Source organism: Mchenga conophoros, linkage group LG6 (genome assembly GCF_057382185.1).
Source record: "Mchenga conophoros isolate Kocher_MC1m ecotype Shallow Benthic linkage group LG6, M_conophoros_male_GT1.1, whole genome shotgun sequence".
NCBI classification, from domain to species: Eukaryota; Metazoa; Chordata; class Actinopteri; order Cichliformes; family Cichlidae; genus Mchenga; species Mchenga conophoros.
In genome coordinates this window covers 33,058,483-33,084,624 of record NC_140531.1, presented here as the reverse complement: position 1 = coordinate 33,084,624, position 26,142 = coordinate 33,058,483, and the positions used below count along the sequence as shown (strand labels likewise).

Below are 26,142 nucleotides of genomic sequence, written 5' to 3'. Positions count from 1 at the left end.
CTAGGAGGGAGGTTAGTGAATAAAAGAAGGATGCCGCACGGCCACGGTTTACTTTAGCAGCAGAAAAGGGTCGGGATAATGAGGAGGACTCTGCTGCTGCTGGCCTCTCTGGCCTTTGCTTCTCTCACTTCTGTGGCTGATGGAGCCTCATTGTAAGTAGACCTGCTGTACTTTTACACATTCCCAGTAAGGTTGAATTAAGGGGCGACCGTGGTTCAGGGGATTGGGAAGCTACGGTTTGATCCCCCTGCTTTCTCTGTCCTGGTCTTTGTGTTCCTGTTGGCTAGAGGGGCCGATGGAGTGATATGGCACCCTCAGGGCAGCTGTGGCTACAACTGTAGCTTGCTTCTACCAGTTTGTGAATAAATAGTGGCATTGTAAAGTGTTTTGGGTGCAATCCAATATTATGATTAATCATTTCATGCATCAATTATGACAACCTCAATCAGGACTTTTTCTTAATTATTTTTATTCATCTTTTCATGCCTAAAGATGAATTAGAATAATTCATCTTAAGAAAAAAATCCTGATTGAGGTTGTCATAATTCATGCTTAAGAAAAAATCCTGATCAAGGCTATCATAATTCATGCAAGACAAAGTTAAATAACAATAATTACAATGAAACACGCCATACAGCCATACAGTAACTTTAAACAACCAGTGGGTGACACGGTATGGACTGACACATCAGTATCCAATGTACTGGTTTATATGGAAGTATACCATCAACACTGACAGAAATACAAGAAAACAGCCTTTGAATAGCTGTCCACTGTAGTGACCACTATGAGTGAAAGGGTTAATTCATGCATTAAATTAAATTAAATTAAATTAAATTAAATTAAATTAAATTAAATTGTCTGTGAAGGTCATCACAGACCAGTCATCCAGGTCATCATAGTCTAAGGAGCTTGGAAAGAAAAGCATCTGGACTTCTTTAAGTTGCTTGAAGATGTTTCGCCTCTCATCCGAGAAGCTTCTTCAGTTCTAAGGTCAAATGGCGGAGAGTCCCACATTTAAAGCCAGTTGGAGTTTCCCCCCCAAAGAGGGACAAAAAGACCCCTGATGATCCTCTACCTAATCACATGAGCCAAGGTGTGAAAACAGGGTGTGGGTCACAATCAGCCAGGGTTTCGGGTGAGCTCATTGTGAAACCTGGCCCCACCCTATCATGCGATTTCCTGAGGTCAGATGGCCCAGGATGTGAGTGGGCGTTAAGGCGTCTGGGAGGGTATTCAAAATTGGATTATAGATGGCAGGCAGTTGGTGTCGTAAACCACCGCCTCTGTTCAAAGATGGTCGCTCACAGTGACCAGTGTAAAGGAAGCACTCAAAACATGCAGTTATCCTAATTGGGCGTTCATAAAGTCAGCAAAGAGGCACAGAAAAGAAGATCAGACACCAGCTAGGGAGGATAAGAAAGACAGACGCAACAACATTGTCAGACATCAGGCTGCAATGCAACATTTACATATAAAGCATTTAAAAATGTGAGCTATTTTTAAAATAATTTTAAGGGTCCCATAGGAAAACAGCTGGTAAATACTTTTTTGTTATAGTCTTCAGTCATAAAACCTTTATAATAATAATAATGGATTTATATAGCGCTTTTCAAGGCACCCAAAGCGCTTTACAATACCACTATTCATTCACTCTCACACACTGGTGGAGGCAGCTACAGTTGTAGCCACAGCTGCCCTGGGGCAGACTGACAGAAGCGAGGCTGCCATATCGCGCCATCGGCCCCTCTGGCCAACACCAGCAGGCGGTAGGATAAAGTGTCTTGCCCAAGGACACAACGACCAGGACAGAGAGACCAGTGATCGAACCGGCGACCTTCCGGTTACAGATGCGATTCCCAACCCCCTGAGCCACGGTCGCGGTCATTTATTATTATACAATAAATACGTGAATAAAAATTGAAAACTTAATTGTTTTAAATAATTAAAAATAATTATTTCAGCAATTATTAACATGTTTTTCATAGTGTCTAAAATGAACATATAACATAATAAATAAATAATTTATTCTTTAGTCAGTAACAGCATGTGTTTATCTACACAGAGACTAAAATCATTAACATCTTTCTATGTTACCACCACTCTGCAGGCAAGTGATGTCTGCCCCAAACTTGTTGCGGGTGGGAACTGCAGAAAACATCTTTGTGGAGTGTCAAGACTGCACTGGAGGAGACGTTAGGGTTGAAATCAATGTGATGAACCATCCAACCAAAACTAAAAGGCTGGCAACAACATCTGTGACCCTCAACAATGCAAATAACTTTCAGCAGCTTGGGAAAGTAACGGTAAGTTGAATTATTTGTTTACTGTATGATAATATTGTTGTTATTTCTATTTCATTAAATATTCAATTATCATTGAATATGCCATCCAAGTCTTTATAGACTTTTCATACTGGTTTCAGATCCCTGCAGGAGACTTCAGTAAAGATCCCAACGCGAAGCAGTACGTGTACCTACAGGCTCAGTTCCCCGACCGCCTCCTGGAGAAAGTCGTCATGGTTTCCTTCCAGTCTGGTTACATCTTCATTCAGACAGACAAGACCCTTTATACACCAAACAGCAAAGGTGAGTCTACCGCTACCTCATGACTGAGAAACAGCACACACAAGGGTAGTTCTGTGGTGACCCACTAGAGGGCTCCACTCAAACCCAAGCTTAGAGGAGGGGTTTTTGTTGTGTTTGGGTGCGATGTGCTCAGTTGATGTATGGAGGTGAATAAAGCTGGAATGGAAAACTAGAGCTCCCGTGTCGTGTGTTCCATGCTTCCATAGTTCTACCTTTATTTTATTTAATACAGATTCAATATTTTTTCAGGGCCATTCAATAAACTTAATGAAACATGGTGCTGCTCCAATAATTTAGTTTTGAGTTTGAGACAAAAAACTGCTTGTTACAGTAATTATGTGGCTATGGCATCACCTTACACAAATTAGAAAGCTGCTTTGTGTAGTCCATGCAGTCCCTTTGAAAAAGGTTTGATAATTATTTTCAGTGAAGATTTGAAAGGAAAAAAAATCACATATTTCCCTCAGTTTGACTAAGACACATTTTAAATGAATGACCTTAAATGAAATTACTAAACTGAACTTCTTGATTAACTATTCCTCCCAACATGTATACATCACTGTCCGAGCAGCAAAAATAACATCTTCTCTTCCCTTCAGTTCATTTCAGGATGTTTGCACTGACACCCCAGATGGAGCCTGTAGAGAGGGATGAAGCAGCCCAATCTGATCCTTCCATTGCCATTGAGTTTGTGGTATTGTGTTTTATTCTTCATGGGCTCAGAATTGAAAGTGACATTATGCAAGGAAAACAAATATTTTATTTGCAAAGAAACAAAACAAACAAAATACATCAACTTTGTCTTGAATTTTTTTATATTGTCATTTACATATTAGTTTGGAAACTAATACACTGTCCAAAACCACCACTAGCAATACTAGTGCACTAGCATTGCACTGTTAATAGTGGTTTAGTTTTTTTTCCAGACACCTGAAGGCATTGTTTTACCACTTGATATAGTCGCTCTAAAATCAGGTATTCATTCTGGAGATTTCCAGCTTGGTGAAATTGTTAGGTGAGTATTATTATTATTACTGTGATTATTATTATCATTATTGTGGCATGTGGGGAGTGGCTAGTTATCTCCCATCATGCCTTTCGAATATGTGTTTCTGTTTAAGATGCTCATTGTTTTTTGTTTAAGTTTATGTGACTCTTATCTGTTCGCTTAACTGTTCTTGTTGATGCTGCAGTATAAATTCACTGACAGTTATTGTTGATGGAAAGAATTTAGAACCATGACTCAGTTCAGACATGTAGTCATTGACCATCTGAAGCACAGTGTAGTATAGCTGAAGTGTCCAATAAAGATCTCCCCCTATCTAATTTTTTTGTAGAACAGTAAGTTTAACTTTTGCATGGGTGCTTTGCTGTTAAGAATACTCAGCTGGCCACATTATTATTATTATTATTATTATTATTATTAGTGTATATTATGAAGGGTAGTATGTGCTACATTGATTATTTTTACTATATAATCAATCGTGCATAACTTATACACTTCCATAATTTGGCAATTGTAGTCTAATTAGATCCTGTGTGTAGAATATAGTCTGCAGTATGATTAATGTGCTGCCTTGAGTTTTATAAATGCTTGGACTATTTGATTGATTAATATATATCTCTCTCGCAATCTATGTGTGTGTGTGTGTGTGTGTGTGTGTGTGTGTGTGTGTGTGTGTGTAGTCCTGGACTGTGGAAAGTGGTGGCAAAATTCCAGAGCAACCCACAGCAAATCTATTCTGCAGAATTTGAGGTCAAAGAGTATGGTGAGCATCCCATTATCTGTACAGTACCTGCACAACATTTCTTTACTGTTTTTAAATGTGCCATACAAATAGCAATTTGAACTTGACAAAGAAAATATTTTAATCTTGCAGTTCTTCCCAGTTTTGAGGTGAAACTGACACCATTAACACAGTTCTTCCACGTGAACAGCAGAGATTTCACCGTCAGAATCAAAGCTACGTATGTAATTGTTTTGTGGATTTAAGTAGTATATATGTGATCGTTTGTTGTTACATTTTGACCTGGGTTCGAACTGGTTGTTAACAAGCACAATTTTATTTCATGGTTTAAGGTATCTGTTTGGTCAGGAGGTGGATGGAACAGCCTATGTGGTATTTGGGGTCATCAAAAAGGACCAAAGTAAGCAGAGTTTTCCAGACTCTCTTCAGAGAGTGCCGGTGAGCCCATATTTATACTTAAGATTTAGCCTTTCCATATAAAGCAATGCTGACATAAGAGTTTAAATACCTCCTACTATTCAGAAACTGTATTATTGTGCTATAAGTGTAGAACATATTTTTACATAAACATTGTCATGTTGCTGAATTAGATTGAAAATGGTGAAGGAGAGGTGACACTGAGGAGGGAAGACATAACAAAAGTTGAGAGGGACATCAACAGCCTTGTAGGGGGCGCCATATTTGTATCTGTCAGTGTGCTGACAGAAAGTGGTAAGAAAAAAATTACTGTTTTTTGTTTTATTTTTTATGAATCCTGACAATTTTTGGTGAGTATGTATAATTATTTTCTTGTACCCTGTCACAGGTAGTGAAATGGTGGAGGCCGAGCTGAGAGGTATCCAGATTGTTACATCACCCTATACGATCCACTTTAAAAGAACTCCAAAATATTTCAAGCCAGGAATGTCCTTCGATGTTGTGGTAAAGCACTAATTTACATTTACATAGTCTGATATAATGTTACACGGTGAAGTCATAAATTTGATATGTCAGTTGTGTCATTTGAAGAAATTATAATTGCTTTACAAAGTGTCATGATCAGTGTTGGTCAAGTTACTTGAAAAAAGTAATCAGTAACTAATTACTGATTACTTATTTTCAAAAGTAATTAATTACTTAGTTACTTAGTTACTTTTTAAAAAAACTATTTACAACCTGAACAGGTGATAAAGCAATAGATCTTTCAGCTCAATTCTACTTTTTCTACATAATCCATCATACAAAATGTAATCAAATGGAAAAGTCTCTTTTTAAAACTTGTTTTATTAGTTTTAATCTTTTAACTTTATGCATCAAGCAAAAATTAAAGTATATGTAACATTCTCTGACTGGAAGAAATTTGTTTAACATTTAAACCTATTTTCTGCACATTCCAGCACATTAAAAAAAATAGTTTTTTGTGTTTACACTCACTCTTTCAAATAGATGCAAGTGAAACACAGCAGAAAATAAATAAAATGAAAGACTAGCGGTCCTGTTGCTCTATTTTCACCTGTAAAGCAGCAGCGTTCCTACGGGAAAGTAACGGTAATCTAATTACCGTTTTTGCAATAGTAATCCCTTACTTTACGCGTTACTTGAAAAAAGTAATCGGATTACAGTAATGCGTTACAAGTAACACGTTACTGTAACAATGCTGTTTGTTACAAGTAGCGCGCTACTGCCCATCACTGGTCATGATTCAGTTTCTCTTGTCTGATGTTAGGTTGAAGTTTTAAATCCTGATGAAACACCAGCAGAAAACGTTCCAGTAGTGATTAATCCTGGGGCAGTCAGGGGACTCACTGCAGCTAACGGCATGGCTCGGCTCACCATCAATACAGAAGGAAATGCGGCTGAGCTGAGAATAACTGTAAGTTTAAAGTTCTGAAAAAGCTATAAAAAGAACCCCCAGCAACAAAAACAACACTACTTCCACTACTACTGCAACTACTTAGAATAAAAACAAGAATGACAGCATTAAAAATAACTTTTAATAATAATAATAGGGCAGCACAGTGGCTGCCAGAATGCTATTTTGGATTGTTCTGGCTCACTTTAACGCTTGCTCACGCAAATGCTGCCCTCAAGCAATAAAGATTATCACTTAATTTAACTTGTTGCTCATTGGTTATGTATGCTGGGCTTTAATTACAGGTCCTGACTGATCCTTGTATACTTGCAAATGAAAGCACATGAATGTTTGTCTTATGCTTAGTATGGCTTATGTGTGTGTGTCTTTAATTACAGGCAGTGACCAATGACAACATTCTTACACCTGATAAACAAGCAAGGGCAGAGATGACAGCAAGACCGTACCAGAGCAAGACCAGGACTTTTATCCACATAGGTGAGAAAAATCTTGAAGAAGCATTGCATCAAGTAAAAGAATAAAGATTGTTACTGTAGGTAGAAGTGGAAGTATACTGTGTGAAACAGGCACTAAAAGATGTGTTCAAACTATAACATTTATTGAAACATATTTGCAGGTGTGGATTCAGCTGAGCTGAAAATATCAGACAATCTAAAAATCAACCTCAATCTCAACCAGCAGCCAAATCAAAATCATGATATCACATATCTGGTGAGAGACGTATTTATTTGTTTTTGTATATATAGCTATTTTTTCTGCAACAACTGGTCATAGTACATACATGTGTGCTTAAGGTGTTAGGTATTAATATGCAAATCTTTCATTTCCCCAGATCCAGAGCAGAGGTCAGCTAGTGAAATACGGCCGTTATAAGACAAGAGGCCAAGTACTGATTTCCCTGATACAACCAATCACCAAAGAAATGCTGCCATCGTTCCGCATCATAGCATACTATCATACAAGTTCAAATGAAGTGGTATCAGACTCTGTTTGGGTGGATGTAAAAGACACCTGCATGGGCACTGTAAGAGACTCAAGAGCTGTGAAAGAGTGAATCTTTACAGCCAAAATGCACAAATGTTACTCATTTCTACAGTAGTGCTTATTTTTTTAACATATACAAATTTGCATGTCACCCTCACTTAGCTGAAACTGGAATCCTCACGACCTGCTCCAGCCTATGAGCCTCGCAAGATGTTTAGTCTGAAAGTCACAGGAAATCCAGAGGCCACAGTGGGACTGGTTGCAGTTGACAAAGGTGTCTACGTCCTAAACAACAAGCACCGCCTGACACAGAAAAAGGTCATTTCTCAATTATTTTTTGCTTTTTATATTTTGTAAATTGTTTAGCTACAGTAAACAAATTGCACATATTGGATTTCATATTAATTTACGTATTGCATACATTCCAAAAATGTCACCTCTCTGATGGGGAAGGAGGCTGAGTTAGTGCGTGAGGTTGAGAGGTGCCAGCTAGGTATAGTCGGGGTCACCGCAACACATGGCCTGGCTCTGGAACCATTCTCCTGGAGAGGGGCTGGACTCTGTCTCAGTCTGGAGTTGCCTCGGGTGAGAGGCGTCCGGCTGGGGTGGGTATCTTGGTATCCACTCGGCTTGCTGCTGGTATGTTGGGGTTTCTTTCAGTGGACGAGAGGGTTTGTTCCCTTCGCCTTCGGGTCAGGGAACGGGTCCTGACGGTCGTCCGTGCTTGTGCGCCGAGCGGCAGTTCAGAGTACCCAACCTTCTTGGAGTCCCTGAGTGGGGCACTGGAGGATGCTCCACCTGGAGACTCTGTTGTCCTACTGGGAGACTTTAATGCTCACGTGGGCAACAACAGTGAGACCTGGAAGGGCGTGATTGGGAGGAACGGCCTCCCAGATCTGAACCCGAGTGGTGTTTTGTTATTGGACTTCTGTGGAAACCACAGTTTGGCCATAATGAACACCATGTTCAAACATAAGAGTGTTTGAAGTGCACGTGGCACCAGGACACTCTAGGTCACAGGTCGATGATCAATTTTGTAATCGTATCACCAGACCTGTGACCATATGTTCTGGACACTCGGGTAAAGAGAGGGGCTTAGCTGTCAACTGATCACCACCTGCTGGTGAGTTGGATCAGGTGGCGAGGGAGGACGCTGGACAGACCCAGCGCACCCAAACGTACAGTGAGGGTGTCCTGGGAACGTCTAGCAGAGGCCCCGGTCCACGAGATCTTCAACGCACACCTCCAGCAGAGCTTCAACAGCATTCCGAGGGAGACTGGGGACATTGAGTCCGTGCTGGAAAGGAGAGTCCATCTGTTAGTCGAACCTCAGATACAGGAGGACCAATGCGGTTTTCGTCCTGGTCGTGGAACACTGGATCAGCTCTTTATCCTCTAGCATGGGATACTCGAGGGCGCATGGGAGTTTGCCCAACCACTCTACATGTGTTTTGTGGACTTGGAGAAGGCATTCGACCGTGTCCCTCGAGGGGTCCTGTGGGAGTTGCTCCGGGAGTATGGGGTGTCTGGCCCATTGCTACGGACCATTCAGTCCTTATACGACCATTGCAAGAGCTTGGTCCGCATAGCCGGCAATAAGTTGGATTCGTTCCTGGTGGGTGATGGGCTCCGCCGGGGCTGCCCTTTGTCACCGATTCTGTTCATAATTTTTATGGACAGAATTTCTAGGTGTAGCCAAGTGGCGGAAGGCTTTCACTTTGGTGGTCTCAGGATCTGCTTTTCTCAGATAATGTTGTCCGGTGGGCTTCATCAGGTGATGGCTTCCAGCTTGCCTTGGAACGGCTCGCAGCCGAGTGTGAAGCGGTGGGAATGAGAATCAGCACCTCCTAATCTGAGGCCATGGTCCTCGGCCGGAAAACGGTGGAGTGCCCACTCCGGGTCAGGGACGAGACCCTGCCCCAAGTGGAGGAGTTTAAGTATCTTGGGGTCTTGTTTACGAGTGATGGGAGAAGGGAGCCGGACATTGACAGACGGATTGGTGCTGCCATCGCAGTGATGCGGCCTCTGTACCGGTCTGTTGTGGTGAACAAACTACTTACCCATTTACCAGTTGATCTACGCCACTACCCTCACCTATGGTCACGAGCTGTGGGTAGTGACCGGAAGGATGACAAGGATGCCTCCTGGGCACCTCCTGGGCGAGGTTTTCCGGGCATGTCCCACCGGGAGGGGGCCCCGGGGCAGACCCAGGACATGCTGGAGCGATGATATCTCTCGTCTGGCCTGCCGAACACCTTGGTGTTCCCCCGGATAAGCTGGAGGAGGTGGCTGGGGAGAGGGAGGTCTGGGCTTCTCTGCTTGGGCTTGGGCGGAAGAAAATGGATGGATGGATACGAAAAACCTGAAACTTATTATGTTGTTACAGCATGTTAACCTGTGCCTCAGAACAACTATGCCTAGCTGGGACATACGCCAGACGGCCCGTAGGTCCCCAGTTTTATTTGTTGCTCTGAGGGTGTGTAGAGAGGAGGACAGATTATTGTGACTCTAAAATAAAAAAAAACCTAAAAATATGACGGTGAGTTGAGTTTAATGTAATAATTTACAATGTCAACAAGACATTTTTTTATTTTTTAGCCCTTTTTTTTTTTTTGATTTGTGAGCCATATTCGAGTCCTCTTATTGTACGTTTACTGTTCAATTTACATTCTTGTATGTGTTTGTACTTTAACCTGTAGGTGTGGGACATAGTAGAGCAGTATGACACAGGCTGCACACCTGGTGGAGGAAAGGACAGTATGGGTGTCTTCTTTGATGCTGGGCTATTGTTTGAGTCCAACACTGATGCAAAGACCCCATATAGACAAGGTGACAAAGCAACAGAGCATCCCACTCTTTTACCATTGTCTAATACTTTTCTTTCGGCTTCACTGTTAAACCCTTGAAGAATGATGATTATTTCTGTCATGTTTTTGAACAGTCCAACAAAAAAGGTTGTGTTATATTCTTCCTATTTTAGTAACACAAAAACCAAATTCAGTTTCAGGCTTGTTTGATATGGTATATTTTGTCTGTGTTGCATTTTACAGAAATTAAATGCCAGCCTGCGAACAGAAAGAAACGCAACGCTGCTGTAATGGATGTCAGAAGCAGCTTATGTAAGTATATAAATATAAATATATGTATATACACATGAATAACCACATATTAATTCATAATTTCACACATATCCCAGTTTTTACTTTTGACAGTCTATGTATTAGTCAACAGACAAAAAGAATTTTTTTTATTTTACGGTTTTGACTTCATTACAAGATTTTCTGTTTACAAAAAGACATATTTAAAAATATATGTTTTTAACTTTACAGTAAATCACAGTTCTTATACTTTCTTCTTTACTTTTCAGTAAAAAATTATACAGACCCAGTAGAATCTGAGTGTTGTCTGGATGGCATGAAGGAAACCCCCCTTTCATACACCTGTGAGGTCCGCAGCGAGTACATTGTTGATGGTCAAGGCTGCCGTGATGCTTTCCTGCGCTGCTGCAAGGCAGTGGAAACTCTTCGAGCAGAGAAGAGGGAGGAAGACCTCAAACTGGCTCGCAGTAAGAGATGGAAACAAAATGGGAAGGGGTTATCTCATTCATACTATGTGTCATAAAATTCACAAAATTATATCATTTTTAAACAAAATCCAGGTGAAGGAGAAGACAACAGTTTCATGGACAGCAATGAAATTGTTACTCGCACCAATTTCCCAGAAAGTTGGCTCTGGTCTGATATCAAATTGCCTCCTTGCCCTAGAAACACACCTAACTGGTGAGTGACTGTAAATCACAAACACATACAAATGAAGTTACATCTTAACATCTCTCAGACTGTAAACATTTTTCTATATTTCAGTGACACCACATCATTTGTGAGAAATATTCCTTTGCAAGATTCAATCACAACCTGGCAGTTCACCGGCATCAGTCTGTCAAGAACTCACGGTGAGGATTCAGTGACTAAAATATGTTTTTTTTTTCGCCTTCCCTTTACTTTTTTATTTTTATTCTTTTCTGCATATTTTCTTTAAGGAATCTGTGTGGGTGATCCATTTGAAGTCATTGTCAAGAAGGATTTCTTCATTGATCTCAGGCTGCCTTATTCTGCTGTCCGTGGAGAGCAGATAGAAATTAAAGCAATCCTCCACAACTACAGCCCTGATCGAATCACTGTAAGTACAGAACCACAGTAATTACTGGACTGAAACACAGTGGTGTTCAAAAGTGTCGTCTTGTGAGTTTATCATGTGCATTTTCGTGTTGTGTTCTTAAAATCATTTTCATTTTCATTTGCCAGGGTGATTACATTTCCTTAGTTAAGGTTGGCTTATCATATTTTGTTTATCATCAACTAAAATTGAAGAGTACAATCCCTTTTTCATGTTGAGTTTATTAACTTAGTTTTATATAAATAAGGAGAAATGAAATTGCAGAAAGTTAAAGGAATGCTTAAAAATCTCTGTATTTATTCATGATCTTTGTATTCTTCCAGTTCGAAATACCACGTTTCAATCTCTTCTCCAACTTTGTCATTGCTGTTTTTCTTTTATAAAGGTACGCATTGATTTGACTGAGGAGGAGCATGTGTGTAGTTCAGCTTCCAAACGTGGTAGGTATCGCCAGGAGGTCACTGTTGGGCCCGAGACCACACGATCTGTACCTTTTGTCATTATTCCCATGAAGGAGGGAGAACGGCGCATTGAGGTTAAAGCAGCTGTTAAGGACTCATATCTCAATGATGGAGTCATGAAGATGTTGCGGGTGGTGGTAAGAAAACCAATGTTTGCTATTTGGATGCCCAAAAATATGTTCGTTATCAATTCCCTATTAAATAAAACAAAAATGTTTTTTCTTATCTGAATGTGAAAAGGCCATTTAAAATTGGTAGTAATAAAATAATTTGAAAGTTATTGTTTGTTGAGGTTTAGGCACAAAAAGGAACAGACAGAAACAATAACTGGAGTCTGGCTCAATCCCAGACCAAACATCAGACTGATAATTTTGTAGACTAACAATATGTGCTGAACTTTTGTTCTAATACTACATGATTATCACTGCCAAAAGAATGTCCCTTAATAATCTTAGAAATGATCAAAATATTAACAATAATCATACTCATCAAATGCATTTTTAGTTCATTGCTTTTTTGTGTCTATTTTGTAAAAAAAGGATTTTAGTTAAAGTGTGACTATAGGAAGATGAAGAACCAGTACAGTACTCCAATCAGTACTGAACAGCAAACTGACAAAACCTAGCCAAAAGAAAAACTACACAGTTATTTATGATAATGTAGGTCAGTTTTATCCATATTTTACTTCTAAAAATCATGGTCATCATCAATATTGACATATATTACTGAAATGCGTTCACTGTATTCATTTGGGAGAAATGTTACATTTACAGTCACATGTAAATGTTGTTTAGTAATTATGCATAATTAAAAATGGATAACAGTTTAGTTGAAATTTAAATAGAGCTGACAGTTCAAGCTAAATCAGTATTTGTGGTTTATATATTGTGATTTTGTAAAGGGTTTTGGCTTCATATTAATATTGATAATGTTATATTTTATGAATTTAAAGGAAAAATACTCTGTGCATATGATAACATTGTAAACCACTACAGTCACTTAATTATTCTCAGCAGCACACTTTCAGTATCTATTGCAACTACAAAGTACATATTTTATAGCTGCAATAGTAAGTTGACTACTAACATCATTCGCATTTTTGCTGCTGTGGCTACTTCTCTCACACATCGAGAGAGGTTCACTTCACACATCAAGCCTGCAAAGTTAAACTGAGTTTAGTCATAAAGGCTGCAGTTAGGCTGAGAAAGACAAACTGTTGAGGACTTAATTTAATTATGGATTTATTTCCTGTTTTGTAGCTACTGCACTTTTCTTTGCTAAAATAATAATGACTTCCAATGTTTGTCTGTTTTCCAGCCTGAGGGCGTACTGGTTAAACATCCAAAGATCGTGACTTTAGATCCTGTTAAGAAAGGAGAAAGTGAGTTTATCTATTAAAAAGCTAGATTCTAATTATTCAGTCAAACCCTGATTTTCACCTTAATAAAACCTTTTTTTCTCTGTTTAGATGGTGTACAGAACGAAGTTCTTAACAGTGGAATTAAAAGCAAAGATTTGGTTCCAAACACACCTACTAGCACACAGATCTCTGTGACAGGTGAGAAATATTTAATATTTATGCAGTTTATGTGATTCAGTGGCTATATCACCCTGAAGCTTCTATTATATATTGTTATTGTTGACATTCGGGACTGACTACCTTAATGGGTGTTGTGAACCTTTTTTGTATGTGTATGCATGCAGGGAGAGAACAAGTATCTCAGCTGGTGGAGAATGCCATTAGCGGAAACTCAATGGGTACTCTAATCAGACAACCCTCGGGCTGTGGAGAGCAGAACATGATGTCAATGACCCTGCCTCTTATTGCAACCTTGTATTTGGACAAAACCAACCAATGGGAAACTGTGGGCTTTGCAAAACGTAATGAAGCTCTCCAACATATAAAAACTGGTAGGCTCTCACAGATGTACATAAATTCTTTGGTAACACAATAAACACACAAAGCTCCTCAAAATTGTTTCTAATTGATAAGAGTCAGATGCAAGTTGAATAGCAGTGAAGTAAAAAGATTGTTTTATTTCTTTAATTGTTTCATCAAGGTTACACAAACGAGTTGGCCTTCCGTAAAAAGGATGGATCGTTTGCTGCATTTCCTTCTCGCCCAGCTAGCACCTGGTGAGGCACCCACAAACATCCATGAATTCATACATAATATTTTGCACATGCTGCTTTAATTTCTGATTTTGCAAAGCCAATTTATAGTAAGGGCAAATAAATTATATTAAGCTATTGTATCCCCTCTTCCTGTCTATAAGGCTGACTGCCTATGTTGCCAAGGTGTTTGCAATGGCCCATCATCTGGTTGCAATACAAGATAATGTAATCTGTGATGCTGTCAAGTACCTTATTCTCAAAGGACAACAACCTGATGGTGTTTTCAAAGAATTTGCACCTGTATTGCAGTCAACAATGAATGTGAGTGCACTGATTTCATTAATACCAGTTCTTCATCTATACTTAAAATACAAAATGGCTTATAACTAAATGAGAAACCAGTTATACAACTGCCAATCAGCTTTTATAAATATTAAAAAAAGTTCTGTTAGAAATAATAATAATATGTTTGTGCTTCATCTGTAGGGTGATGTGGCCGGCTTAGATTCAGACGCCTCCATGACAGCTTTCTGCCTCATTGCAATGCAAGAGTCACGCTCAATATGTTCCGACACTGTCAATGTGAGTATTTCACCTGCAAACATTGTTGTTACAAAGTATCTAAAATGATCAAACCGTGATACTTTCTATTGCACTTGCATTGAAGATTTAAACCACAGACCAGCAAAAACAGACAGAATTCAATTAATCTCACAAATATGTTCTCTGGTCATGTCTGTATGAAGATCTTGTAAATTATAGATTGATAAAAACATAAAATATTCAGACTACACCTCTTCATGACTTGGATATACAAAAGCCTTAATTCTGTTGCATTGCTCATGTTATACTGAGTGGTCCAACTCTTAATTTTAACTTTCTCAATTAATGAGACTCGAGAGGCTCACAAAAGGACGAAGAACAAATGCTCCACATTCCAAGATAGTATAGTAATGTTATATTTCTTTATGTTTTGTTTTCCTGTCACTCATTATCTGCCTTTTTTTCCCTTTTTTCATCTGCCCAGAGTCTCCCAGGCAGTATAGACAAAGCAGTGGCCTACCTGGAGAGGCGCCTGCCCAGTGTCACCAACCCTTATGCTGTGGCTATGACATCATATGCACTGGCTAATGAAAACAAATTCAACAAAGAGACCCTATACAAGTTTGTTTCGCCAGGTTTGTACAGACAGACAGGCAGACACACACACACACACACACACACACACACAGAGTTGAGACTATATAAATGTTTACAAGATCAGTAAATGTAAACTATGATCCTTACTGTTTCAGTTCATTGCAAAAAAAAAAAAAAAAGTGGAAAAACTGTACTATGTTCATGAGGATTTTTTTTCTAAGTCGTCGTTAAATGAATAGTCTGGTATTTTCAATGCTTTTAAATTGCTGCCCTGTCCTTCTCTAATACAGGTCACATAACCATAGGCTAAAATACAATAATTTTTTGGCGTTAATTGTTGGTGCAAATGGACTCAAGATGTGAGTTCCTCTTGGGTCACATCAGAACAGGTCCAGTGATAGCGACAGTGAGTTTATTTACAGTAAAGTTACAAACAAAGATGACAACAAAAGGAATTGTCAGTTAGTGTGTCCAGGGTTGCAATATTTACAGATCCACAGGAACTCTCTTTACAGGGGAAACTCTCTCTCTTAGAAACTCACTAAGGCGCAACCAAGCGCAGAGATGATATGTATCTTCACATTTTTACTATATTCACAAATTTACTACTGAGGTAGATGTGTTCAAGATATATTATAGTAATAAAAATGTACTTGTGTGATTGTGTCTGTCAGAGCTATCTCACTGGCCTGTACCTAGAGGGGGCATTTACACTTTGGAAACCACAGCTTATGCTCTTCTTGCTCTTGTCAAGACTCAGGTGAGCATGTCTAAATTATATCATCCATCCATTTGCTTCCGCTTATCCTTTTCAGGGTCGCTGGAGCCTAACCCAGCTTAGGGTGAGAGGCAGGGTTCACCCTGGGCAGGTCCGTTGCAGGGCTAACACATAGACAGGGGACAACCAGTCGCACTCACATTCAATCACACATTCACACCTATGTTCAATTTAGCATTTCCAATTAACCTAACCCCACTAACGACATGTGGTCATTGAAAATTCATTCTACAGTATTAAAATACCATCGGACCATTCCAGAGTACTCGAATTACCATTTATTTAATGTAAATTTCTCCATTTAGTTTTATGTTGTGTTATTATTGTGTGCAAACACAAATGAAAACAAATAAGACATTGCTTTGTTATGAACTATGAAAAACATTGCTGTTTTCTTCCATTAGGCAAGTTTCTGGACTGGATTTTAATTACAGAAAGCCTAAAACTCCGAAGTACCTTTGAAAAACGTTTTCCATATTTTTTTGAACTCTACTCTTGTCTTGTGCTGTTTTAATAAAGAACTTTGAAGATGCCAGACGTGTTGTGAGATGGTTCAACACACAACAGAAGGTGGGCGGAGGCTATGGATCAACTCAGGTAACACAAAACTTCCTGTCAATCAAGATATCATAGGCAGATATTTTATACATATTATCCCACCTTATAACCTTTGCCTTTCTTTATCTCCCCCACTTTTCTTCTCTCCAGGCTACTATAATGGTCTATCAAGCTGTAGCAGAGTACTGGATCAACGCTAACGAACCACAGTATGATCTGAATGTGGACATCAAGTTGCCAGGAAGGTCGGCACCTGAAAAGTACAATTTCAATCAGAACAACCACTATGCCACAAGAACGTCTAAGGTGAGAAGAAGCAACACAAACACAGTCACCATGTAGCACAATTTGTCAGTCTGAAAACATGTCCTCTAGCAGTAAATAAATCTCAGTACTGCTAGTGTTTCTGTCTTTTTGGCAATCCATCTCACCACTCTGCAAGCTTTTTGGTCTATTTCCTTTTCCCTGTCTAACAGACATTCAATGCAATTTAAATTCAGTCAGTGGGAGCGAAGTGAGCTTATCTCTGTTTTTTTCTCATAATATGTACAAACACATCTTTGTGTGTTTGTACATATTAATCCCAACAGATTAACGATATAAACCAGGACATCACAGTGACTGCTAGGGGAACAGGAGAAGCAACAGTGACAGTAAGTTATCTGTTAGTTGATCATTTCAGAATCCTAGACAAGGCTTTTTAAACCTTAAAAGAACAGTATCACAAAGACTTATTTATCACACAATATAAAAACACACTTTTTCTGATGCAACAGTTGGTATCACTGTATTACGCTAAGCCCAAAGAACGGGAGAGTGACTGCCAGAATTTTACCCTCAAAGTGGATCTCGTAGAAGGTACTTTGATGTCCTTTATCTCCTCTTTTTATTTTACTTATCTCATTAAATCTGTTTGCTTCAGTTTATGGCATTTTATTTGTTTGTGCTCATTTTTTCTTTTTCCTTATTCTTTCAGAAAAATTAAATGCAGATGAAAAGATATACAAACTTAGGATAGAGGTCATGTAAGTACAATGTAAACTACACTTTAGAAATAGTTTTGGCTTAATAGGATTTTTTTGTTCCCGTCCATTTAACTCTGCTGTCATTTGAATCATTCTTATCATTCTCTCTACAGGTATAAGAACAGGGATCGTGATGCAGGCATGTCAATCTTGGATATTGGCTTACTAACTGGTTTTGCTGTTGAAACAAAAGACCTGGATTTGGTAAGAAGAGACACCCACATTACGTTATGTGGTTACAGTTAAAGAAAAAAATAAGACCTCTTAATGTTTAAAAATTGGCCTTTTTGTGTGTCTCTAGTTGTCTAGAGGACGTGGCCGCACCATATCAAAATATGAGATGAACAAAGCCCTGTCAGAAAGAGGCTCACTCATCATTTACTTGGACAAGGTTGGAAATCACACCAATCTTTCTCCTTATCCCCCCTTTTCCCCTTTACCCTGGTGTTTATTTATGTTTTTCACTTTTGTGTGTGTCTGTATTTCAATTCCCAGGTTTCTCACACACGACCAGAGGAAATTGCTTTTAGGATCAAACAGGAAATGCCGGTGGGCGTCTTACAACCCGCAGCCGTATCTGTCTATGAATACTATGAACGTGAGTTTTATAAACATCTTACCTTTGTTACCTTCAGGTGTTCCAATAAGCACCTAGACATGCAAACTGCTGTCTGCCAAGCAGCTGTACTTTTCTGACTACATTGTGCCAAGTCTAAAGTTTGGTTGTTTGTCAGGAGTTCCAGATAAAAAAAGACAATTTCGCACTCCTAACTTTGTGGCAACAGTTTGGGGATGAGAATGTTTCAACACACCGGTTTTGCACTATAGTGCACAATGCAAGGTCCATCAAGACATGGTGTAACAGCAGTCTGGCGAGGAAGGAGCAGCTAGCAGGTCCAGCGGGCATACTGTGTGGAGGTTAGCCAGATAACTCAAAGCCAGTCAGTTAAATCAAACAACAGACCTTTATTTGACATTAGCAACATAAGCCCACACAAGCCAGGTCTCCACTGCTTTACTCTGTCCGTACATACATGTGCGGGGATGGGTAGATACTAGAGATGGCACGATACCACTTTTTTATGTCCGATACCGATACCGATATCATAAATTTGGATATCTGCCGATACCGATATGAATCCGATATAGTGTTTTTTAATCAACAAAACTGCTTTTTTAAATATCTTGCTGCATTTTGTATAAGTTCATACTCAAGTTTAAAACAACAACTACACTAAAGCTATTCTGTTATACCTGTATACAAAAAAAATATTTCATAGTTCAGCAATACTGATCAATCTAATAAACTTAGACCTACACCATCCTCCCTATTCTGGTATTTTAAAGAGTACTTAGCGTAAATATTAAGCAACCTAACTAATAGGGTTCCAACTCCCAGCAACAACAAAAATAAATAAATAAAAAATAGGGAACCACCCCTCACGCTCCACCTCATGATGCTTAATCAACGTAATCAACCTTAATTTGATGCAGTGTGAAAAAAAAATGCACAGAAATCAATTATTTTTCAAGAAATATTAAATAGATTCAACATCTTTCTTCAACAAAATTGCAGACTGCACAGATGGTACCTTCCCAAAGGAAAAAGTACTATAGCTTACTAGGGTATATTAGACTTAATAGTCACTATATACAGTAATTGACTTCTATTCATTTTACATCAGATTAAAACTTTGGGTGTAAGATTCGGATAATTATTTATTAAAAGCTAGACATTTTAAATGAGAATACGAAAGAAAAGTATGTCTTTGTGCCCCCTTTTCCCTGTTAATGCCCTATCGGCCCCCCTGGCTAAACTTTGCTAGATCCGCCCCTGCACAGTTACCAGCCGTCAGCTACGTAGAAAAAGATCCTGGTGTAGAAAGTAATATTAAATAAATTCTAACAGCTTATCAAGCTTAAACGTGCTGCTGTTGTTCAGCCGCTGGTTTCCTCTTTCTGGTGCAAAGTGGGCCAAAAACAAACCAGAGACAGGGACTCGCGACAGAAAAGCCGATCAGCTGATCGTTAAGCAGTTTCATGATTGAAGTAGCAGCCAGAAGAGGCAGTCGCTCCATATATCGTTTGGTAAGCTTAACGCAGGAATGCTTTACAAACATTCAGAGATGGACTTACACACTTGCTTTACTTCTCTCGGGATAACTTTGTCGGAGATGAAATGCCGGGTTGCTAGCGAAGCTCCACATGCTATCCAGACCACCGACAGGTCCCGCATGCCACAGCCGCTCTATCACGTGATGCATACTGCTCCGACGTGCTAACGTTCTGAGGTGAGTTACGGCGTGTTGCAAGTTTTGTGAGGTGCTTTCGTGATATTTAATGGATCGGATTACATTTTTTATTTTTCTCCAATATCCGATCCAGTAATTTAGGTCAGTATCGGACCGATACCGATACGTAATATCGGATCGGTCCATCTCTACTTCAGATGTCCTCCCACTCAGCCCCAGTAATCCTGACAGCTGACTGTTACCTCTCTCTCTCCAAACGTTATCAGTTTCAAGGACAGGGAAAATTGGGTCTCTGAAGTAAAATTGTTCAATGTCTTAGTCATTCTCTGTGTGCTGCACACAATTACCCCTCTCAGCTGTATAGCTCTATCATCAGTTTGCTCAATTACAACAGCTGATTCTGTGTTGTGCCACTTCACCTCCGTCGCACCATTTTCAGAGAATGGATTTTGTGGCTTGATTCCAAGTTGATGAGGGTGATGAACAAGAGGCAGCCGGAGAGCGAGAGGCAGTCGCTTGTTAAGCTTAACGTGGGAATGCTTTACAAACATTCAGAGATGGACTTACACACTTGCTTTACTTCTCTCGGGGATAACTTTGTCGGAGATGAAATGCCAGGTTGCTAGCGAAGCTCCACATGCTATCCAGACCACCGACAGGTCCTGCATGCCACAGCTGCTCTATCACGTGATGCATACGTTCTGAGGTGAGTTACGGCGTGTTGCAAGTTTTGTGAGGTGCTTTCGTGATATTTAATGGATCGGATTACATTTTTTACATTTTTTATTTTTCTCCGATATCCGATCCAGTAATGTATCGGACCGATACCGATACGTAATATCGGATCGGTCCATCTCTAGTAGATACCAATGCCAGTGTTACAGGCCCCACTATGATGGGCGCGTAGCCAGATTACGATCCTGTAAAACAGGAGAGAAAGTGAACACAGGAGACACGCTGCCGTTCGCCTGGTCAGTCTTGCCAGAATGGAAAACTTACGGCCAGTGTTGCCAACTCCTCAGTAAGGAAAATCACTATTGGGTGTCCTAAAAGTCGCTAGAAGTCGCTAAATGACGTCATCGCCTAATTTGCATAATTGGTCATGCTGATCTAATTGTAACCTATGTTGTTGGAGAGAGAAATAACATCGTGGAAGAGAAATAAAGTGAGTAAAAAACGTCCTAAATGCATTTAGAGTTTATTTAGAACTACAAATTAAATTTATTTTAGCAATTATTGTTTTTTTAATGTCACAATTCCAACCCTGCTCCTTTACCCGGGCTTGGACCCGAAATAGGCACTCTGGTGGAGTTACTTTGTGTTTGTGTGCGTGTTTATAAGTAGTTTTAAACCTTGTGATCCACAAAACTACGGAAGCGTAGAGCTGCCACCCAGGCAAAAGAAAAATACAAGTGTATCACGTTATAACGTGAAAAGTTTATTGTTCTAACAAGATACTTTTCCTGTTTGTACAATATACTATCACGTTTGTACAATATATGATCACGTTCGTACAATATAATATTTATATTGTACAAACGTGATAATTATGTATATTGTAATAACGTGATATTATGTTGTTCAAACGTGAAAAGTATATTGTACAAACATGATGGTATATTGTACAAACATGATAGTATATTGTTAGAACAATAAACTTTTCACGTTATAACGTGATACACTTGTATTTTTCTTTTGCCTGGGTGGCAGCTCTATGCTTCCATACAAAACAGCATAAGAGTAAAAGAAGAACTGACTGCGTTACAGCACCCGCTACTTGTTGAGAGTAAAAGCGATACTCGCTTTCACGTCTTTTTTTAGCGACTTTTTTTAGAGAAAAAGTCGCTAAGGGGTCTGAAAACTTGCTAAATATAGCGACAAAGTCGCTAAGTTGGCAACACTGCTTACGGCAGCTATGCACCCGACTCAGTTCCCAAAGCACGCTGCTGCCCCCTACTGTCCAAAGTGTTATACACTCTCCTGGCAACAGGGAACTTACATGACATTGTGGATTTAAATTACACCAATAAACCAGCAAAATAAAACATGCATAATAATCTCCATATATCACAACACTTAACTCACAATTGTGACCACATTTCTGTGTGGATCACACCAGCCCGTTACAATGGTGAGGTCTTTCTTGGAACAGACACACGGGCAGCATGTACTGGCCTGAACACAGTCTTGACCTCAACTTGATAGAACAGGTTTGGGATGAATTAAAATGGAGATTGTAAACTAGGCCTTTTCATCTAACATCGTCTGACCTCACAAATACACTTTGGGAAGAATGATCAAAAATTCCTATAAACACACTCCTGAACCTTGTGGAAAGCATCCCAGAAGAGTTGAAGCTGTTACAGCTGCAAAGGTTGGGTTGACATCATATTAAACCGTATGGATTAAGAATGGGATGTCACTTAAGTTCATTTGTGTGCGTGATTTGTCATTGCCATATACATTGTTATATCTACCATAGAGGTCACAAAATAATAGAGAAATACCTTCTTTTTTATTGCAGAAACACGCTGTGTGAAATTCTACCATCCAGAGAGGGAAGCTGGAAAACTACTGCAGCTCTGTAGAGATAACATATGCACATGTGCTGAAGGTAAACACAATCATATACATGTGATTAAAAAAGCTTATTTTACAATAGTAATTAAAATGTTTTCATGCATTTTTCTATAACTTTAAATGGTACAGAACACAGCATTAGAAGTGTGATTAAAGTAAAGCTTTCATTGTTATAGTCAAATTTTGAGCAAATGTGTTTTTTATGTAGTTTTGTTTGGGTGCAAGTTCTTCCTGACAATGAACTGGTTAAACCTGAGGGTGGGTGGAAGCCACCTGAAGCTGTGGATATGCTGATCCTGTGTCACAGTGCCTTTTTGGCATACAGTTATGAAAAATCAATCATGGACTCCTGTGTATCCCCAAGTATTCCTGAGTCGCATAGGAGGCTGTCTGACCAACAGCTAAAGCATGGTGAAAACTGGTTCTTAACAAAAACACAAGCACACAGCAAATCTATAACAGGATAGCTGGGACCGATGTCCAGACCCTAACCCCTTTGAAATGCTGTGGCAGGAATATGATAGACTTATACAGGGGCAAATCCCCACAAACCTAAAACTCCTCAAATGATGTGAGACACTGATTTCAGAGAAAAAAAAATACTTATTACTGCTAAAGGTGATTCTGCAAGCTTTTGAATCATTGGGTATACTTTCACACTGCAGTATTCTGGCCTGTGAAAGTACATTTGTTTTTCATAACTAGCTATTGTGCTGTTAGTAACTTTAGATCTATGCACTAATCTACAATTATAAAAGATGCCTATTTTAGCAAATGAGATTTAAATAGTATATTCGACCTTCATATACCTGCAGTCACCTATCAACACACATGTATGAATCAGCTTTGCATTTTTACCCTGTCCCTATTGTGTACTTACAGAGAACTGCAGTATGCAGAAGAAGGAAAAAATCCCCAATGATGACCGCCAAGCTAAGATTTGTGAAAGTACAGAGACCAGCAAAGTAGACTTTGGTAAACAAACATAAATGGGTTACATTTAGTTTTATTTAATAGGATATAGTAATGCAAAAAGCTAAAAACTATACTTTGGCTGCCCACAGCTTACAAAGTGCTGGTGGAAGAGGTTGTAGAAGAGTTATCCACAGACAGTCACAAAGTCAAAGTGCTGGACCCCATCAAAGAAGGCAAGTACCTACGTCCTTTAAACGTCTATTTTAAGAGAAATTACTAGTTGTTGTTTTTTGTGGCATTAAGATAGCAGTGATGGTTATTTTCTATTATAGCCACAAAAAAATAGGCAATTTGAAGGACAAATCGAGCATTTTATAAAACTGCTGCTTGCTTTTGTACTAAGAGGTACATTTAGTGGTTGACACCATTTACTATCAGTAAGTCAGTGTGGCTTGTCTTGCTGATACCCATTTTCTCATTTAACATTTAATACTCAGCATAGGCATATTGCCAAAATACTAGTATTATCTGTATAATACTGTATTATGATGATACAACTAGGAATGTATATGGACACAGCAGCACTGTGTTTGAGCAACACATTCAGTCATTCATAAATCACTGCTCTCAACTGTCATATCTTAATTACAGGGAGTCTTGATGTTGGTCCACTGAATAAACAGCGCATATTTCTCAGTTATCAACACTGCAGAGAAGCTTTAAGTCTGGAACAAGGAAAAACCTACCTTCTCATGGGCTCAGATAAAGATATTCACCGAGATGACAAAAAGAATACGTAAGTATATTGTTTGTCTGGCTGTGCTTGTGTGTGGTGTATATTTAAACTAATCTCAGAGTTCTATTCATTAATCATACCTTCAGTGAATAAATGTAATTAACTTGAACTGTGTATATTTATCACAGTTGTTTTATTCTGTATTTTGCTGATTGGTCACACAAACACTATTTTTCTTTCAATTGTTCTTTTCAGATTCGAGTACGTAATTGGTGAGAGAACCTGGGTTGAGTATTGGCCTACAGCAGAAGAGTGTCAGACTGACAAATACCGGGATACCTGCTTGGGCTTGGAGGAGATGGTCAATCAGTACTCACTCTTTAGATGCATCGGCTAGTAAAACAAAAAACATTTCAAGTCTTGTTATTCTGCTGTTTTTACAATTTTCTGTAAAACAGACATAAGGGTTTCACCATTTCACTGCAGTGATTAAAATGTATTAAAATTTGGTACTGGCTCTGTGTTTATTCAAGTTTATGGTGGTTAATAAATTTGTCGAATTTTTAATGCATTTGAAACTTTACTAATCCATGACAAGCACAACAAAAAAATAAAACATTTGAGATAAAACACCCAGCCCTCCATATAAACCTGATAAGTACAAGAAAAAAGGTTGGATGTATAGAAATATTACTGAGTTAGTATAACTGCAGAAATAAGAAAATATGTTGGCATTTATTTTAATTTTCAGATAAATACAGTGAAGAAACGACAGGAAAGCAGAGGGAGAGCGAGGAAGACATGCGGCAAAAGGCCACGGGTCAGACTCGAACCCGTGTTCCTTGACGTTTGCCATGTCCAAAGTTTTATGTTCTCCTTAAATTGCTGTCTTTCTGAATGATGTCCAAAAGACGGTGTGGGCTTTTTAGATAACTGGGAAACTTTCTGGAGGAAACCTGGTCTTGTTAGGAGAGACAGTACCCAGCTGCTCTCATTTCTAGAAATTGGGCTATTTTCACCAGCCTGTTAATCAACCAAAGACCAAGACAGACTTTTAATTCATTTGAAAGCCTGATGCTTAGCCTTGTCCATCCCAGCTGCAAAACTCAAAAAACATTCTTCTTTGGCTTTTGAGGAAGGCGGTCGCACTTTTCTCCTCTCCCTTACCCTTATCTTCCCTGCTTGGCTTCTTGTGTCTTTGTCTAGTCTCGTCTACTTTTCTACTCTTGCCCTGGAACACTCTCACAGTCTGTTCTCTAAAACCTAAAATAGGAATTATGGATTTGATCAACTGGTCCCTGAATGCAATTGACACCCTTTTCTCAACGAGGAACCTGGGCTCGGGTGAGCCTGAGTGTCCTGGAGGGACGTTCCCTGCCGGATACATGATGGACGGGTGGCATAACTGGAGGGCCGTGTGCCTGGCGGGACTGTCGATCGAGGACATTGAAGACATCTACCTTTTCAGAACCATGATAACAGGGTTCTTGCTGATCGGAGCTGGCTTGGCCCAGGCTTATCAAAGATTAAAGAAAGTGGAATTGGCTGTTCAAAACCCCACAAGGCTGCCTGCTGTGATTGAAGCGATGGGACGAGTCATGACTTCTCAAAATGGGCTCATTGAACGCAGCACGGATAAGATCTTGGAGAAGCTTGAGGCTGCTGTGAACACTCAGACTAAGACTGAGCGAAAATTGGATAACATCTTGGAGAAGCTCACGGTGGTTGTGAGTTTTCCTATCAGCCTACCTGTCTGACATGTCTTCCCAATGTGATGTTTGTATAAAGTTTGGTCGGAGGGTTCCTTTGTAAGTGCGCATGCGCCATTAGCGTGCTGCCTGCTGTAACCTATAATTTCCTTCGGGATTAATAAAGTATTTCTGATTCTGATTATTTGTGATCATCTATCATCCACCTGGGCCTTACACAGAGTCTCTGTCGGATTTCTCAGACTTTTATCTGATTTAGTGCTCAGCTCAGATAAAATAATTATTGTGGGTGATTTTAACATCCATGTAGATGCTAAAAATGACAGCCTCAACACAGCATTTAATCTGTTATTTATGAACGCCCGTTTCTGCCACTAAAAAAAAAAGTATCCATATCTCGTAATTTTGAGTTTCGACTTATTAATTCAAAAATTTTTAAATTAATAAATTTTGTTAACTTGAAATTAATTCAGAATTTTGAGAAAAGTAACTCGAAATTTCGTCTGTGTCCACCACGAAAATGAC

The 26,142-nt window shown here is 39.3% G+C and overlaps 1 protein-coding gene across 4 annotated transcripts; it reads left to right on the top strand.

Moving 5' to 3' along the window:
* LOC146573016 (complement C3-like) lies at nucleotides 1–24,413 on the top strand. Of its 4 annotated transcripts, none has more exons than XM_085277527.1 (43): nucleotides 1–152; nucleotides 2,111–2,306; nucleotides 2,426–2,588; nucleotides 3,188–3,282; nucleotides 3,503–3,603; nucleotides 4,275–4,357; nucleotides 4,469–4,556; nucleotides 4,669–4,774; nucleotides 4,927–5,047; nucleotides 5,142–5,257; nucleotides 6,042–6,188; nucleotides 6,566–6,665; nucleotides 6,805–6,899; nucleotides 7,021–7,212; nucleotides 7,335–7,490; nucleotides 9,872–10,001; nucleotides 10,223–10,291; nucleotides 10,540–10,737; nucleotides 10,831–10,951; nucleotides 11,036–11,124; nucleotides 11,212–11,351; nucleotides 11,734–11,946; nucleotides 13,127–13,190; nucleotides 13,278–13,367; nucleotides 13,514–13,720; nucleotides 13,870–13,945; nucleotides 14,086–14,245; nucleotides 14,411–14,506; nucleotides 14,952–15,102; nucleotides 15,739–15,824; nucleotides 16,362–16,439; nucleotides 16,551–16,706; nucleotides 16,991–17,053; nucleotides 17,177–17,258; nucleotides 17,377–17,425; nucleotides 17,539–17,629; nucleotides 17,727–17,816; nucleotides 17,921–18,023; nucleotides 22,202–22,291; nucleotides 23,140–23,232; nucleotides 23,322–23,409; nucleotides 23,828–23,968; nucleotides 24,164–24,413. In XM_085277527.1, exons 1-43 carry the CDS (start codon nucleotides 79–81, stop codon nucleotides 24,303–24,305), a joined length of 4,989 nt encoding a protein of 1,662 aa, XP_085133653.1. In that variant the 5' UTR covers nucleotides 1–78; the 3' UTR covers nucleotides 24,306–24,413. The 4 variants fall into 4 exon arrangements, with proteins under 4 accessions (XP_085133653.1, XP_085133654.1, XP_085133655.1 ...); XM_085277528.1 differs by having other exon boundaries at nucleotides 3,515–3,603; nucleotides 23,322–23,405; nucleotides 23,824–23,968; nucleotides 24,164–24,412; XM_085277529.1 differs by having other exon boundaries at nucleotides 3,515–3,603; nucleotides 24,164–24,412.
* Nucleotides 24,414–26,142: the final 1,729 nt, after the last annotated feature.

Coding starts and splice junctions, on each gene's coding strand:
- LOC146573016 (XM_085277527.1), top strand. CDS start 79: ATGAGGAGGACTCTGCTGCTGCTGGCCTCTCTGGCCTTTGCTTCTCTC. Junction 2,589..3,187: donor TTATACACCAAACAGCAAAG/GTGAGTCTACCG, acceptor TCTTCCCTTCAG/TTCATTTCAGGATGTTTGCA. Junction 6,666..6,804: donor CAGGACTTTTATCCACATAG/GTGAGAAAAATC, acceptor ACATATTTGCAG/GTGTGGATTCAGCTGAGCTG.